The sequence below is a fragment of the Halictus rubicundus genome, chromosome 10 (genome assembly GCF_050948215.1).
Source record: "Halictus rubicundus isolate RS-2024b chromosome 10, iyHalRubi1_principal, whole genome shotgun sequence".
Classification (NCBI taxonomy): Eukaryota; Metazoa; Arthropoda; class Insecta; order Hymenoptera; family Halictidae; genus Halictus; species Halictus rubicundus.
In genome coordinates, this window is record NC_135158.1 from 15,483,859 (window position 1) to 15,502,395 (window position 18,537).

The 18,537-nt window shown below is 36.1% G+C and overlaps 1 protein-coding gene across 3 annotated transcripts; it reads right to left on the minus strand.

Annotated features, from left to right (window-relative positions):
- Nucleotides 1-1,323: 1,323 nt before the first annotated feature.
- Nucleotides 1,324-15,789, minus strand: LOC143358318 (diacylglycerol lipase-beta). 3 transcript variants are annotated; one of them, XM_076795368.1, is made up of 14 exons: nucleotides 15,570-15,789; nucleotides 11,955-12,053; nucleotides 10,038-10,250; nucleotides 7,121-7,437; nucleotides 5,603-5,746; nucleotides 5,016-5,184; nucleotides 4,631-4,754; nucleotides 4,417-4,560; nucleotides 4,087-4,198; nucleotides 3,636-3,728; nucleotides 3,400-3,554; nucleotides 2,629-2,778; nucleotides 2,229-2,353; nucleotides 1,324-1,738 (listed from the first exon to the last, which is right to left on the minus strand). In XM_076795368.1, exons 2-14 carry the CDS (start codon nucleotides 12,047-12,049, stop codon nucleotides 1,561-1,563), a joined length of 2,019 nt encoding a protein of 672 aa, XP_076651483.1. In that variant the 5' UTR covers nucleotides 12,050-12,053; nucleotides 15,570-15,789; the 3' UTR covers nucleotides 1,324-1,560. The 3 variants fall into 3 exon arrangements, with proteins under 3 accessions (XP_076651483.1, XP_076651482.1, XP_076651484.1); XM_076795367.1 differs by having other exon boundaries at nucleotides 15,114-15,789; XM_076795369.1 differs by lacking the exon at nucleotides 15,570-15,789 and adding an exon at nucleotides 12,973-13,500.
- Nucleotides 15,790-18,537: the final 2,748 nt, after the last annotated feature.

Below are 18,537 nucleotides of genomic sequence, written 5' to 3' on the forward strand. Positions count from 1 at the left end.
AATTTATTATTTCTGGCTGTTTAATGTTTATAACAATTGCTTTCGCCAATGATGTCGACAAGCACTCGCTTGACCATCATGCCATTTAATTATTTAATAAAAATAAATTATAGAAACCGAGATATAGAATAAATTTTAAGCTATTAATATTCGTAATCATTAATTTATCATACTGGTAACTCCGGTAACGCAAAAATCATTTCGGGAGACCACAGTTCTTATGTGGATTACCAAACAAAAAGTTTATGGCATCCATATATGAACTGTCTCGGTGAGACCGTGTCCCGGCGTTGGCAATAGCTCAGCCGGTCGAGTTCGAGGCCGACCTCGGGTGAACGAACGGAGACGTAAACCTTTTGTTTATGTCTGGTGTCATACTTGTCGCGTGGCCCATCGTATCCCATATTCCAAAATATCAAAATCGCTAACCATCGTTCTTAGCTCGCTTGATCTACCGCCTTATCATCTCGCCGTTTGTATAAACCTCAACTCCTGTTATAAAATCATCTCGTCTGTGATATCAGTTCCACAACATTAGTTCCGACCGATACGGTAGGATGTGACACAAAAATGGTAAGTAAAATGGAGACACTAAAATCACTACATCTCGTCGGTGGTATTTATCTGGCGAATGTATTGACAGTAGGTAAATATTATACCTATGAATGGTAACGTGTATTTTTCATATTTTAAAATACTTTTCAACGCAGAGTTTTTATTTAAGTCTCTAGCAATTGGTTAACAAGTAAAATTTTTTCAAAATATAAAATATTTTCTTATGCCTGTCACAGTAAGTCTTGCGGAAACTTATTTTTTATTATTCGACTACTACCTCTATGTCTCTCTCCTGTATCTTTTGTTATTGATTATGATTATCACATTACTTGATTATATATACATATAAAGTATTTAAAACTTGATGATTTTCTATTAAATGTAAGGTATCAAAATACAAACATTTATCGGTTTACAATTGTTACTTATTACAAACTTTACTAGGTATTCACATTCTTCTTCATTTACATCTAAATAGAGAATATTTAAAACATGAAAATATTTTGTTTTATTATTCTGTTAGAAAAAATTGGGGAAAGTTGATTTGCATAACGATTTTGGAAAAATATTTCATAGTTTTAACTATTCGGTAGCAGAAAGAAGAAAATGAATTTTTATTTTTATGCATTGTATAAATTTTTGCTACGTGCAGTATTTCTGAACTATATTTTAAAAAATACATTTAAATTGAAGTGAAATATGAAATAATTAGATTAAAATAGAAGGGATAGTCAGGAAATATTTGCAAACAAAACATGGAAGTGTAAATACAGAAATGTAAACTTTATTTCGTCGCAGTCTAAGAAGTAAAATAAATTACAACATACATAAATCCTTTTGAAGGCAAAATATTGGACGCTTACATTATAATACATCGACAACATACGCGTATAAAAATTAAATAAGTAAGTTAGATGAAATTAAATAAATTTTGTTGATCTTTGAGCATGTAATACTTCATGTCTCTTTCGTCAATGTTATAAGAACTTAATTCTTTGGATTCGATCATGGATCAAAGTAGTATGGCAGATCATTTTGTTGTTTCAATAAGGTCTCGATAGCGTGTTCTATGGCGTCTGGCAAATGATCTAGCAACATCCGTGGCATTACAATCAAATCATTAAATTCTTCCGGTTGCGCCCATCGCATTTCATATTTTTTTTCTTTTGAACTGTCCTTTTTGCTGTAACAAAAAAATAAGCGATATATAAATGTAGACATTGTTAGTTAGTTACAGTTTTGTGTTAGTTACAGTATGGATATTTATAAGTTCTAAATAGATAATTTATGTTTTCCCTTTAACTATCTTCTATCTGTTAAAAATTATATCTTCTGTTAAGCTTTCTACAAAATCTAATTTTTGTAATTTATAAAGGTCTAAACTTTAACATCCAGTGAACTATGAAAGTTTTAATTTCCATATAGTTTCTATTCATTGATAAGCAAAAATTATTAATTATCGACTAGTGACTTTCTTATACTACACGGTGATCTTTTCGCGTTATTCGAAATTGTTTAATCGGTGACACCCTGTGTTATGATAATGAATGATGTTGATCACCATGATCTCAATGACGAGGCAGACGAAGGTTACAGATTACCACTGCTGCAATCAGCATGTCAAAAAAGAAATGAACAGAACTACAGATCAGAAAATTAAGTCAATGACAAACCTTTTTCCTTCCGACTCTTTTTCTTCTGACTTGACCCTAGTGACGTGAAGTATTTTTCCTCCGATATACAGTCTCACCTTCGAGAACCTTCTCTTCGTAATGTCTGGATCGTATATATTATGTTCCTGCACATGTCGAAAAGAATTTATGGTCGGTGGAATAATGAAAATATGCATAGAGGGCAGTTAAGCCTTCTGATCAAGATTTTAAAAATATTTATTTGTGTTTTATTATCCCCGAACTAAATGTTGTTGTTCCATGCCGTTATGACACCGAAATCATATTTTGTGGGAGACTTTTAATAACTTTTCTATATTGGCAACTTTTCTCTTATGTTTTCTGAATACGCTGGACAGTATAATATTGAAAAATACTGGAAAAATGGCGGGCAAATATTCACCTCGACTCTGATGGTATCCGCCCGTTCACTGAGCAACGGCGATTGTCCGGCTGACGGAGTTATTACGTTGCATGTACTCCAAGTTTTGTCAAGATCCTTTTCAGGGATTCCAAACAACATATAGCCTAATCCATTCAGGACCACTCTGTACTGAAAAACCAAGTGTTCCATGATGTGTTAATTCTGAGAATTTATTCAGATTTATAGATTAATGTTAAAGCTCGATATTTCATAACGTTACATATCAACAAAACGTAACAAAATTCACATAATCTGACCTCGTTCACGTAAGAACTTACAATAATGTCTGATTGTACCCTTTACTTATTGTGTCGTTGATATATTCAGCAAGATTACGTGCATGTAAATGTAAATTGTCGCGTTCCGCGTGCATAAAAGACGTCATGATAGCAAAAACGTCTTCATCAATGTATTATCGCGTCAATTAGTCTTCATCAATTCATCATTTTTTTTTTTTTTTTGAGAAAAGCGTACCCACGAAACAGCTTTACTGTTCTTTTTATGTGCTATGAATTTGCTTGTAAAAAATCTGCATAAAAATGAGATTTACATCGCCTGATTCATCGGAAAAAACCAACAAGAATTTTATACACGATCACTATTTTGCAAATATGAATATCAATAAATTTTTATAACCGAAGCAACGCTATTACTTGATGACATGTTTTCGTGTTCATTAGAACGGATGCAAACAATTTTTGTGTAGAAAGATTCGCGGTTTAGTTGTGACTGTACAATCTAATTAATTACTTTGGGTAATCGGCATGCTCGGAGCGTCGCGAGTAAAGATGTCCTCAAGTTTTCTGTACTGTCAACGCTGAGTCTCATCACGAAATCGTCACCGACTCCTATTGTCAGGACAAATTCTTCCGAGATTTTTGCAACTTCTCGGGAGAGGAGGCCGGCTGGGCAGAAAATATCGTTTCGTTCTAGTTAAAAAATTCACAAAACCAACGAGGAATTTGTAATAATAATTTAATAATTACCGGGTGTAGCGAATGCGTAGACCTTCAAGCTTGGATACTGAGGCCTCAACAAAAACGCTAAGAGAATGCCTAAACCAGCGCCTAGGCTATGACCTGAAAAGTTTTTACTGTGCTTAAAACAAAAGTACAATTGTAGGTAACTATGTTGTCATAAAACTGTTGTTGCATAATTACTTATTTTACGAGAAACACATCCTGCTTTATTAGGAGTCAACGCACTCTATACAGTAAGAATACGAAACGTATGACGAAGCAAAAATTTACTATATATTATACTTATCGTAAAAGTGCTGGCTAATAATGAGGTTAACAATGCGCAATATAAACGTGACAGTTCTTTTTTAAATATTCGACTTGGTGCATTTAGGATCGTAAAATTATTAATATTGATAATAATTTGGATAGGGAAGAAAAATGTAACGAAAGGTCGCTAAGTAATATTTAAAGTTACCTGTAATCATTAAATCATAGTTAGGGTGCGTGTTGAATGCTCGTTCCAAAATCTTATGTTCTTTCAGTTGCTTCAAAATTACCTTCGCTCCTATTATCATAGCTCTGTGTGCCTACGCATAAACATTTTTCGATATGAAAATATAATAAAAATTTGAAATTCTCGAAATTAAACAGAAAAAGTTACACCTGCTCAATTTCCAATGAATGTTTTTGTCCAATGAATCGACTATACGTCGATGATTCGAGTAAATAGTATTAGAAAAAAACTATGGATTTACGAGAACTGTTTCAAATAATAAATATTTGATTTTCTTAATACAATATTTACCATCGATCCCGGTGGAAGGCCTTCGCATTCGAAAATGTCGGAGTCCGCGGCAATATCCGTCAGTAAATCACGTAATGACAGTGTGCCTCGTATAACAATGACGATATTGTTTGTTTTATGATCTACGATGACACAGAATGGTATCTGGAAACATTTCAACAGATAGAGACACCTTTCAGCCGAAGTATTACAATCGAAGAAAGTAAATACCAACCTCGCATAAATGATTTTTAAATGACGCGTACAAAATGTCATCTACGGATAAGTCTGACAAGTATTTCAGACCGGCTAAGTAGCAGTAGCAACAATTATCGCCGATGATCGCCGTTCGTTTCCGTCTGTAATCGAATTGTTAGTTAACACAAGTATCCAATCAACTGTTTTGTAATCAATTTTTTCTGCCGTTAAGCTCCGCACTTTTAACATATGTCGATATATTGGATAGAACAAATTTTTCATTAAAATTTAAGAAAATTAAAAATTTCAAAGTAGTGAAATTAGCTTCGAATGTGCTCATTCTTTTGCGGTCGTTTGAAATGCTGCGTGTAAAAAGAGATTTTGGGCATATAAAAAACGTTGTTAACGTTTCGCATATTTACCGAAAACAGGCGCAACAGGTTAAGTTCTGTATAACATGAAAACATCCGGTGCATACGTGTTTATAAAGCACATATAACCATCCGTAACAAGCTGTTGATAGCTTTATGTAATGAAAAGCGGTCTCCAAGGACATCCAACTAGGTGTATCGGCGAAGATGACAGACTCATCTATAGTAAAAAAATATAAATTACCGTCATCACTTCCTACTAAACATGTACATTTGTTCGATGTTGTCGCACGTAAAGAAATGTTCAAGGCATACAGTCAAACTTTCTGATAGTAAAACTTTCCGCATTTTTTTAGTGGTCTAAAATTTAACCCTTGGACCGCAAGGGTTAACAAATTATCAAATTCATTGGTATTCAATTTATTTATACGTTCTGTGATAAAAAGTACAGTCTTTTCTCGATTTTTGTCGCAAATACCTGGTTGATAAAAGTCGCAGAATTATCGTCCTTTTCTACGTTCGGCGTGAATCAAAGAATAGTATCTTCTGAACGATATATGTCGGTGGCAAGAGCCGTGTTTTGGACATATATCGAGAAAACACTGTATAGCATAGTGAGAATGTCGACGCATGCGTACCTGGCGTGGTTACTGGATTGACTAAGAGATTCAGTCGACGTAATTCATGGATTTCTCGTTTATGACGTATCCTTAGCAAAATGAATCCTGCCACTACGTCCGAAGGAACCAAGTCTGTTCCGCGGAACAGAGCACTAACCATACCTGAAAGAATGAACTCATTATTATATTAATCAGTAGGGCGTATCATTAATTTTCGTAATGGAAGAAAATTTTAACGTGAAAGTTCACACTTACAATTTATACAAAAACGAACGAAATTTAGTTATTTAAGGAGAACAACGTTTTAACGAGTTTGTACTAAAGAACATACATTAAGAAGAGTCTGTCAGAGTTAGGTAGTAGAGCCATTTTTAATATTAAATCGATATTTCTTTTAATTTCATGCATATATTAATCACATAACATTAGTTTTATATATGTATACTAGCCTTAAAGGAAATATAAAGATAGTTAAAGGAAGAGAGTGCTATATAGTTCGTGTATTAATTTACATGTTAGATCATGGTACGCACGAGGAATTTACAGTTTAAAACAGCAAGGAAATACCATCATAGTGAATCATCGTTGAAGTTCGAACTGTTTGTCTGAAAACTATTGCATATTTGAGAGCGTGGTATGCAAGAGTCTATCAAGAGAATATACAAATGCTATTTCGATTTCTCAATTAATTCTTTCACTGTCTACCAGATTTATTGCTTAACGTTTCTTCCGAATGCAAATGATCGATGTGTCTAAAGACAGAAATGGCTAGTTTTGCATATGATTAAATTCAGAAATCGTTCAGAAGTGATTTGCATGGAATTTCTATACGTGGGTAGTAAGTCGTTCATGAATTAATTAGATTATTCAGGAATTCCCTGACGAACAAGCATCAGAAGCGATTACACGATAAAGTTCGAGGTATCAAAATGCAACAGGTTAGAATGAATTTCTAATACATACACTATCACTGTGAGTGGTCAACAGAGGAACCGTCACCATTATTCCCGCCGTTACATGTTTCTGTTAAAACAGACAGTAAAATGTGTAAAGTAGAGTGTAGGTGATCCGTAAGCAATTGTTAAAAGCACATGCTGAAAGCAACATGTTGTCGGAAGTTGAATGCAAATTTCTCTGATCCTCAACTTCTAATAAGGACAAGGTCTTTGTTTACGCATAGTCGGATTCGTCGGAAGTTGCCATACCGAGAATCATGTAATAAACATTAACTCTACATTGTAAGACAGAAACTCAAACTTGATTAGGCGTGGCTCGTTGTGGAATACTTTTAATAGACTTCTGTTTATGTTGTAGCGGACGCTACGATTGAATCTATTCCATACGTCTGTTTTCACTAACTCTAGATATACTCTTTGAGATATTGCATTCGAACAAATTCAGGCATCGCCACCCGAGGGTTAGTAACATTTCGAGTCCCAGAAATTCCGAGAGGAGTCATAGGGTGTTCAAGAAGCAACAATGTTACAACTCCAATGCGGCAGGACTCTTTCCAGGCCAGCCGTACCTATGTCTCACCAGCGATATGTTGAAAGGTCTCATTAGCGCTCTCGTCTTTTCGCATCCACCAGAGAAACTTGAATCTGCGCAACCAAATGCTCGACACCTTACTGTGTTCAGCCAAACTTTCGAGGTTTTTGTTCCCAATCGAGCCCAGCGGATCGAAGATCAACGCCAGGCCAAATATAGTCAGACCTATCAGGATCCAGTCGAATAGCACCAGTCCTTGAACAACGGTCATGGTGTAATGATCATATCCGCATTCTACGCTACCGCCGAACATCCAAATACTTCCTAAAACGTTCCATGATATCTCCGGCAGAAGCAGCAATATCCTGTGGAATCGTGAAAATAAAATAGACATTTAGACATTTTAAAAAAGTCTTTTTATTTACTTTCTAAATATCTTATCAGCGAAAGTGCAATAGCAACGTTCGGAATAATGTATATTTTACCGTATTAGGTTGGTGCAAAAATCATTTTGTTCTCATCAGTTTAAACGTCAGCGATCTTTCTGAAGTAACGTGTTTTAGTACAGAGGTGATAAACATGCCCTTGGGCACAGCTACGAGCAACCCTACGGGGAACTGACTTAGCAGAGTGGGGGTAGGCCGCAGCACAGCTGAGCAATGCGTGTCACAAATCCATGCAGCGTTGCCCGCAGGGGCGTGGCTTCGTGCTCGTAGGGGCGTGGCCTCGTGCCCTTCGTTCTGTGCATGCCCAGGGCAAGATAATCGCTGCCCGTACGGGCAGACGCTGAACAGGTCTGATATAGTACATCACAATGGGAAGCGTGAAGCATCATCTATCGATTTGTGTTCTCTTTTTCCTAATAACTGTTTATTATTAGGATATGTTGCTGTCAAAGTGAAAATGGTTATCACCCGAATTCAGATTAGTAGTTAACAACGTTAACGTTAACATTAACAACGCGTTTGGCCGAGGGACTATTAATGAATGCAACACAGAACTGGTTTTGAAAACACCGTGACAGAGATGAAAGTCTCGAAGAGGCTCGTGGACGTCCTTCTGCAATTGATAATGATGAACCAAGGTCTATTAACGAAGCAGATTCTCGAGAAACATCTCGAGAGATTGTGAAAGAACGAAAAGTTGATCTTGCAACGGTCATTCGACGTTTAGCTCAAATTGGCTAATAACGCAACATATGTGAATTTAACATTCAAGAACAAAAACCGCAATAATCTTTGCATCAACCTAATATTAGCTACATTGTCGGTAAAAAGTTCGGCACCATTTACCAACCGTCCCCGTTTACAGAATAATGGTTATTGCGAAGTGCGGACTAAACCTTTCACTGTTGCTTTTACATACTTACCATATAAAATGCCATTTTTGCATATTTTCCCTCTTTCTCTTCCTCTTTTGTGAAAATAGTTTAGACACATTTAAGGAAACATAAGCTAACCGGTACTGTTCGATTGTGAACTGCGTTTCACATTCTGTTACGCATACGATACGTATCTATGCGCATGAGAATGGTTGTAACATTCTTTCATAAAATCTTGCGTAAGAATTATTACATAAATATTACTGTATGCTGAATTACCGTTTTTCCAAAGGCGTTGATAGGTTCCTACATTTTCTTTTCAAGAACTAGGTGGCTTTTTAAGCACAAGACAAAGTTTTATTAAAATATGCAATAATGCACGTAACAAAGTAGCATATTACATAATACTATCAAATTTATATTATTAAACTTTTTTTATATTATTATTTCAAATTTGGTTGAACAACAGTTTCGATACAGCATATTAGTGACAGATAAAAATTAAAAAAAAAGTAAAATTAATTCTTTTCATATTGAGGCAATTTCGCTATAGTAAATGGTCAGTCATTGTTACATGATACGCTCTACATGTATTCCTTTTAAAATCAACCATGTGTTTTGCAACTGCTCACAGCATAATGTATTCAATAGTTGTTTAATCGTATTACGTATATCTCATGCGTTAAGCGTAGAAGACCGTAACACCAGTTAAGTAACAGTTAAATACAAAAGATTAAAATTGTTTAGCCGTAGGCGGAAAGTCGTGCGTAATTTAGAAAAGAAAACTAAAAGAAAACATCGAGAGAAAAAACCCAGGCATGCGCGGAACGGTAACACCTCGTATAGAACAAATTATTAATATTCAGTTTCTATTTACATAGTATCAGGGACTCAATTACTGTGGGGGTATCAATTACTGTGCCTATATTAATTATACGTATTTTTAAAGCATAGTGGATGTTAAAAAAGAGATATTACATTTTTTCATTCAAATCAGTTGGTATATATGTCATATACATCTCTTTTTTTTTATTTATTATGCTTTAAACATAGGCACAGTAATTGGTACCCCCATGGTAATTGGGTCCCTTATTAAATCCAACTTTATTTTTAAATAAAGTTTATTTCAATATCAGTCGTGTATTCTTTTTACGAATGAGAAAATTAACATGTTGACAACATCGTCTCAACGACTAAAAAAAGGAATACTTAACGTAGTATAATAAAAAAAAACTCGTCATTTTTTGACAGAACATTACGACTGTTACAATGATGCTTACTGTTAATCGATAAGCTTTATTTCGAGAAAATTGTGTGTGTTTAAAGCCACTAATGAATCGGAAATTTCCTATGCAACGACCCAATATGATTTGTGCAACACGAAGAGGAATTTACGTCACTGGAACGTGTAATTAAAACTGAAACAAAAAAAGGGAGGAGGGTAAAGAGAATTTTAACGAATCGTTCGTCAACTGTGCTCCGGTGAAACGAAAATGCTAGACACACACACAGCGTTTAATCCACGGACAAATTGCACGAATCAATAAGCAATTTAAGTAAATATCCGGCGTGTGTAGTATGGTAATGTGTTCGCGTTGTCTTCGATGAGGTAATTACCGTGTCATATTAAAATCTTGTACTCACTTAACTGTCAGAAGCGGTTCCACGTATTTGCGCGCCTGCGTTTCCATAATAGATCCTTTCGCACTGTGTATGGCGATTAGAAGCATGAAAAGTATGGTCAGGACAAGATATGTCAGTTGTCCCAGAAGGAACACGCGAACCAAATCGCCGCCCAACCGACAGTTCCATGTGTACTGATAGTATCGAGCGCAGGCAGTGCCAATTAGGATAAACCTGTGTAAACAGAATCGATTACAGCAAATTAGATTAAACTTTCAGGCACCACGATTAGATTCGCAGATGAGACATTCAATTAGAAAATAAGATAGATCCGAAAAGTGAACGCGAGCTTACAGATTCGAAAATAGAAAAGTAAATTGGGAAATAAGAAATCGGTAAATATAATAGATTCGAAAATATGAAATTGAATTAAAAACTATGAAATTAGCAAATAGATTCCACCGATGATCACTGTGAGCAATAAATCATTTTCCTGAAGCAAGTATGTATCTAAAGAAATTGCAATAGTATTTACAATGTCGGAGATTTGATTTGCATTTAAACGCATCAGAGTCAGACAACTGTTAGACATATCACGTCACATTAGCTTCGAAGCAATTATGTATGGAAATGACATAAGTCTCGATCGCCCAAGAAATGAAATAAGTGTCCGTTCGAAAAATTGATATCGCCGAATAATACCGAGAAAGTTAGTCATGAATCGTTCTGAAGATGGATGTGACGAATGTTTCCTTTATAAACTTTTCAACTTGTCGGTTTTGTTTGAATATATAACAAAAAAAGTATCAATGCGGAGTTCAAGTTCGGAATAATTGCAGTTCGACTTGCGAAATTATTGTTTCTGGTCTACAAGCAACTTTCCCCTCTTGCTTTCTAGTCGTTGATTATATCCGACAAAATTTATAACAAACCCAATCGTTGCGTCGATGTTGAGAATGCTAGAGGAATTAATTTTTGTTCTGCATCATTTTTATTTTATCAAATACTGTATACAGTGTACCTACAAACTATCTAAACACTGCATTTCCGATTCTAGAAAATTGACAGATATACAAATTGTGATAATTTCGTAAAAACAAACAGGTGAAAAATTGAAGCCTCATTTTTCCTAAAAAAAAGTAACTTCAAACGTTTCCAAAAACTTTCAAAAATTTTTGACGTACGATTTTTTTTCACTGTTTTAGTGAAGAAAGACGACGAAACACATATTTGATAAATGTTCAAGTTACTTGATAAGTAATTCTGTACAATAAATGTCTCTGTCAGCATTGTTCAAATTGTTGCTGACACTATTTCAATTAGGGATAGAGACACCACTTCCTGGTTCACGCATCATCGTTCGCTTGCTTTGAAGTGCTATATGAACAGCAGAAATGTTCACTCCCTACGCGTGCACGAATAGAATAAACGTCGTTAATTTGTCAATCAATCAACACCAATAGCATGTTCTAGAAAAATAGATTACTGACTCGACGAGACATGTCAACATGCACGAGCATATTCCAACATTGCGTGCAAAAGAACGTAAAAAGTAAGGGAATTCCGTGAAATTATGATTGCTAATGCCACGCCATAAAAATTAAATTACGTTTAATTGTATTTTAGATTATAAAATTAATACTTAATTTACGTAAGATTAGCGTCATGCCATGTCTTCGCCGGCAGACTGTAGATTTTATGCACACGTGTATGACAAAACTGGGTAGTTGTAATTAGAAACAGCAAAAAGGATAAATGAACTTAACACCGTCGTAATATCCGAACCTTTTGAATTATTAAAGAAGGAGAGAAAAATGCAAGATATGATTTTTTATCTTTCTCCTCTGTATCCTCTCATCTTGCTCGCGTTAAACACACAAACATAGCGATTCAATGCATCCTAATTGAAACGCGCAAGTAAGAAGAAATGGTACTTACCATACTGTGCGAATGAAAATTTCGAATAAGCCCGGATAAACAAGGTCATCGGTCGCGGCTAGCCATTTCCTTCCGAAAAGTTTTATCGCAGGCATTTCCCTGTAATAAATAGAACCGAATATGTACTTTCAGTAACATTCGAACGACACGTCAACGGAATTCAACAGAAAAATCATTCTACACATTTTTTGGAAATTCAACGAATCAAAGAGAAATTAGTATGAAAAATAAGAAAAATTGTATGTTTAATTAGTTTCAGTATAAAAATTTACTTTTTGTAGTAACCAGTTTAATACTTGATCATATACTAAACTCTATTATGTATTGATAATACATAATAGTAATATTGTAATAATATATTAAAGTTTACTACATAGACATGTATAATAAAGGTTATTATACACTCATAAATTATGCTCGTATGTAAGATCTCGTAAAGTAAAATGGATTGAATAAAATATGAAGTGTAAAAAGTGAATGAATGTAAAAATATATATAAAAAATAGTCAAATCACTAGTTTTAACCTTGGGAAATTTTAACTAACAAAAGAGATGTTGCTTAGATTTAATTTTGTGGTGCACTGTGCTAAAGCTACTATTTGTATAGTAACACATGCAATCAACAGTCCAGCGGTGATAAGCAATTTGAAGCACGCTAATGCGTAACAGGAAGCGGCGGAAATAATTAATAGGCTAACACGTATTTTTTGTTTACAGTAAGCCCTGCAAACAATCATACCAAAATACCAAAATTGTTGTTTCGTACCAAGAATTTCCAATGTATGCAGATGAAGCCAACCGTTTCATCTCAGTTTAGTGACACAGCAGCTGTTTGCATTTATAATAAACAAATAACGGAATCTGACTTTCTATATGTCAGAATCGGCAGACGTTTTCTCACGAGTATCTAGCACATAGCAGCGACCAATCGATGACGGACGATGGAGTGTTTTTAACGGTACAATGGTCAAGTATTCGGATATTTTTTGTTTTCACTTGCCATAAGACTTTGTCTTACCAAAAGATTTTTAACGCCTCGGTCTCCGTTCCTGCGAACGCAGTTCTTTGATCGTGAACTACGGACCAGAGAAAGCGCTGGGAGAGAGAAAGTCTTTGTCTATCCTACATCTCGGCGTATTGACATAACACGCCGACCGAGCAATTGCGCATAACTGGACCTGACCACGTTGAAGATTCGGTTTTTGCACCGAATTCTACAATTACTTTCACGCGCGGCCACATCTCTCGTTATTACGAGGGCCTACATTCTTCCGGCATTACTCTTTCCCGTTTCTCGTTTCCCATGAATCGTGTGCTCGCTGGTTTCATAAACGAAACTGCTTGAATGGTCGTCGTTGCCAATCGACAAAAGTATCTTTCAATTAATCTTACGTTGGTCCCCCGAGCTAATCGAGTGTTTGTTGTATGCTCTCGTTGCTTCCCTTCCGAGATACCGCGGCTCGGTAGTCGAGAACGTTTATTGACGATTCCATAGTAATGTTTTACAGGCCAGTATGAAATTTCATGCCGAGACGATTACGTTTGCTCGCATTAGACGCGTCTTGCGCATAGGAGACACCGTCATCGTTTCTATCGCGAGAAGATTAGCTATCTCGTTGTAATATACAATAATATCGTTATAAGCGTTGCAATTTGTAATAGTCACTGTCGGAACGTGAATCATTGCCTTGCTAGACATTTCAACTTTGTTCTGCCGTGTGCAATTTTGATTTTTGCAAAATTAATATACGATCTGATCATTTATAGAATGGAAACCGTTTCTTCGATGCTGCACACATTTTTCTCACTTCGGTCTAGCGATTTATAATTTGTTATAAAAATTGAAGAGGGCGTGGGACTTTGATTTTATTAATTTTATAGTTTATTTGAAGAATGCGTTATTGGTCGCACGAATTTATATGCAGACGTTTTTCCGTATAAAGTTAAGGACAGCTTTATGCTGACACGTCATGTTGAACCAATGTAGCGTTCATTGCAACAGGTGTTTGACCGGTACGTGTCATTTTTGCTACAGATAACTGTCGCTCTATTTGTAGCTACAAATGTTTATGTTGTTCTAAAATATTGTGCTCTATTGAAATTCTGTTGAAAGTTTTTTGTTTTAATTTTTCTATTTCGCACAACTACGGTGCATCCGAAAAGTATTTAATTGACGACATTTAACCTGTTGTAATTACGTAAAAAACATTCATACAGCGACAAGACTGGACTTAATTTAAAGCTTGAACATTCTACTTTCGCACACCATTATTCATTTTCCTCTAAGCTATTTTTACACGATGCAGCAGATGAGAAACTGAAGAGCCATTTTTCCTCAAAAATGCTATAAATAGAAACCTCCGCAAACACATTAAAAACAATATATTTTCACTGTTTCATCGAACAAACACGAGGACCATGTTCGGTGGTGTAAGCCCTTATGTCACTGTCAAGTTCGCTGCACATCTTTCGTTTAAACCGTAATAAAACAACTCAAAAAAAGTCGTAAGTCAAGGTTTTTTGTGTCACTGCAAAGGGGAGACTTCAAGCTTCAAATTTATATATGAAAGAAATTTTTTGATATTTTGGGAACGCTCCACTGGTAGCATTTTCGAGAGAAAGCACGACTTCAGTGTTCCACTTATCAATCGTAAAAGACTCTCTTAATTTTTCCACTATTGTTAATTGCACCGTTGTTGCCGTAAATTCGTACAATTCGCAGTCTATTCATTAGCGTAATCTTTAAAACGTCGTAGAAAGGTCGCGGTAGTGCCTGTCAAAGTTATGACAGTTCCTACCGTCGAATCTAGTAAACGTGTGAAATGTCTAATGAATCACCACACTTGTAAATGAGTAGACTGTGGACTCAATACATTTATGGGAAAATTGAGTAATTTAAAACAGTAGAAACTGTTTATTATAAAAATTATAAAAGAGAGTCTCTCGAGAATCGAACACTTTCCACGAAGACCCGCGCTCTAGCAAATTAGTATAGTCAACCACCGGACAAAATGGGCGCGAAAATGACCGAAATCGAGTACTCTATTCAGACGCTTCTCAGCCGATTGATCTATTGGATCGAAGGAGTCTGTTTTCTGTGGTGCGCGATTATAGTTAACGAATCGGTTCAGCTTGCACGGCCACGTCCGAGGAATTTACCTGATCGGTGAGGCGTCCCAGCGTCCCGGCGGAGCTCTGAACCACTCGCGAGAATACCAGTTTTCTGCGTGCAGGATCCCTAGGCCCGAGGATGGTCGCCGGACAGACCCGGTATTAGGATGCTGGCCCGGTATTTACCGTTTCGGCTACGGCGGGGGCAGGTGTTGCGGTATCATGAAGCGCCGACACTGATAATCGCGACGATCGACGTCGCCGATTGCACTGGGACCGGTGTCAGCGCCGAAAAACCGCTGAGGAAGAAAAGTTCGCGAGGAATGCGGCGAGCGGCACACGCACACAGCTCGAGACTGGTGACTGATTTTTCGCGAATGCCCGGACGGTCTGTCGGAAATTGCCGGTCGCCGAGAGAGCGTGTACGGAAAAATTGCATCGGCTCGCGCACGCGAATCAGCAGGTCTGCCACATACATACAATGCGATCGTAAAACCCGTTCACCTTGTTTCGCGGGGCACCCTGCGTCGAATCTTATGAACTGGTTGCCAGCGACTGTCCAGCGCCGGCAGAACTTTCCCTTCGTCGTTCCTCTCGATAACACGTTCCTCCACTCACGAAAAAAGTAATGACTCCTCGCGGGGATAAAAACCAATGGTAGGAGCAACCAGCCGGTTAGGTGCCCCCTGTCGTCGTCTGCACTCCGTCGCATCGCCGCCGCGTTGCACCAACCTCCGCGGCTCCGCGCTTTACGACGATAATTGTGAAAAGAGATTGGCCGCTGATGATTATCGTTGCGTCGTTGGTCACGGTTGCTCCTCGTTGCCACCGCTACCACTCAACCGCGGACCGAGATTTTTCATTTAATTACGTGCGCCCGAGGCTCATCTCACCGTCGCGGCGAACGCGTCACCCGGAAAATCTTTCCTGCACCTACGATCTTATCCTGCTGGGTTATGATAACAATTCAGGTGGCGCTATCAATCCGTTATCAAGAATTATTAAGCCCGGCAGATTGACGGATTTTTATCTTACAATTACGGAAATGAAATTGTAGAAATGTTTCCTCGAGAAACCTCTTAGTTTGTTCGAGTGTCTGTTAAAATAAAAGTCCTGTCGTTATCTTAAAGGAATATACAATATCAGTAGCTCTCAAGGTTTTCCTTATTACTTTACAGACAGATTACGTAAATTGAGTTAGTATATGCGTGTGCCGACTCAGGTTTAACGAACTCTCATACGAAATAATGGATTGAAATGTCGTTTGTTATCTTTAACCCTGTGTTTCCTGATAAGGTTTTAAAATAGTGCTTTCGGTTCGAACAATTTTTTAATATATTCACATGTCGTATACGTGTCGCGTAAGCGGAATGAGATAATTAAGAGAAAGATGAAAGTCAAAATTTATGAGGACATATTTTAGCGCACGAATGTGAGGCTTCTTAAAATTTGATGAATTTGAAACTTTATTAATGTTTTGTACAACAGAGACTTGTAATCATTATTCTCTGCGTACGTGCTTTAATACTTCTAAATGATTAAATTCTTGTAAAGAGAATGAACCTCTAGTATCAAATTGGAAGTCTGTTTTGATAGTATGTAGAACCTGTTGGAAGAGTAACGTTTTGCAGCGACAACAATGTTTTTGCATTTGGCGTTGCCAACGATTTTTCCAGGAGGACGTTATTTTTTTAATTAAATTGCTGCATTTACCATTTAACAGCGTGACAGTAGTTTCCAAGGAGGAATAGATAAAAACCTGCTTAAAGCTATCATATAAATGCATATAATTTTCATATGACCTCTGGAACGTAGACAACTTTGTTAACTGATGTGATTCATTGCTCGCACAAGAATTTTCCGCGGTATCGTTACAAGGCAATATGTAATCGTGTGTTTCATTGAAATAGTTTTCATCGTCAATGAAATATCCTTGACCTATCCAATCATATGCCTTTTTTTCAAAAAGAACATCGTCAGCATAACAGATTCCTACGCATCGTTTAATGTGTTGACAACAAACAACAGATCGTATACAGCTTTTGCAAACTATTATATATACACAATACATATAATGCTATACACGTGCATTATATGTATATACACTTTAATTGCAGTTGACTCAAGTCATGATGAAATTGAATAAGTTCTACATTCTATAACATACTATAGTATACTAACCTTGCCTGTAGAAACAAAAGACAACTTGTCGTTTACCCGTTCTTCTAATTTCTGCTAAACAATGTTTACCCCACTCTCGTGAAAGATTTCTCCTCACGATTCTCAGTATGCGAATGTTTTTTATTCCCTTTCACATACCTAAGCCTGTTCCTCTAACACCCTTAATCATGTTACTATACTTTTGTTATCTATTCCTTCCACTGTATCTTGACAATTTATACGCCCTGCTAGTTTACGATATTTAGTTCAATTTTTAAATGTCATATAATAACATGTACATATTGATTAAACAAAAATACAATTTTTTACATAAATAATTCATGAAATTTTTCTCAGTTTTCAACTGTAGGAAGGTATTTAAACTCCTCAGTAACATTCGAACCTGTTTAATATTTAAAGATTTCGTCTACCTGTTCTCTAGCTATGTTTAATTACGCTGTTAATGGTCGATATATAATATAAATGGATAGCATATGTACACGTGCACGATAGTTTATAAAATAACTATACTATACTATATATAGATACTAGTTAATAAAATAACCTTTAAGTTCAGTGTAGATTACGTGTTGTTACTTAGTTACATATTTCTATCATTAATGTTTAATTGATCTTCGAACCACACTTATAGAACACTTACACACACACACACACACACACTTATTATCACAATATAACATCAATATACATAAATGAAAAAAGAATGACAACTGACTTTAATTTTTACTATAATTATTTCTTGGTGAAGTGTATAAATTAATCTTTGTTGACCTCAAGTTTTGCACAAGGCACAAGTTTTGCACAAGTTTTTAATTTCCCGTGAGATAAGGTTGATACAAGAAAAAGTGTAGTAAAAAACGAATTCCTCGAATTTCCAAAGTTATCAAGGTCATCGCCACCTTTCTAAATCGTCGCGATGTGCAGGACGTCTCAAAATCAAGGTCGTGGAAGGTCAAAGTCGAGGTTTCGTATGTGGCGTTAACGAGCTGGAAAAAACATGTTAAAAGCGCCTTAGGCTGTAGGCAGTCTGGCCCACCAGGAAATAGACAATTTCCCACTAATTGTTATCTGATAAAATATTAATCTAAATCTGGTGATCTATGACAAATCTAAATTTGTTGAATCTAAAATTTTATTAAGCACTTTTGGAATACAGTACACTATCAACAATAGTTGAACCAATTTTGAGAATATTTCAGTGAAAGTATGCATATTCTAAACGCTTATTTTACCTAATAAAAATCGTCTAATGTTTTACTAAAAACAGATTAAATAATCGCATTTATTAATC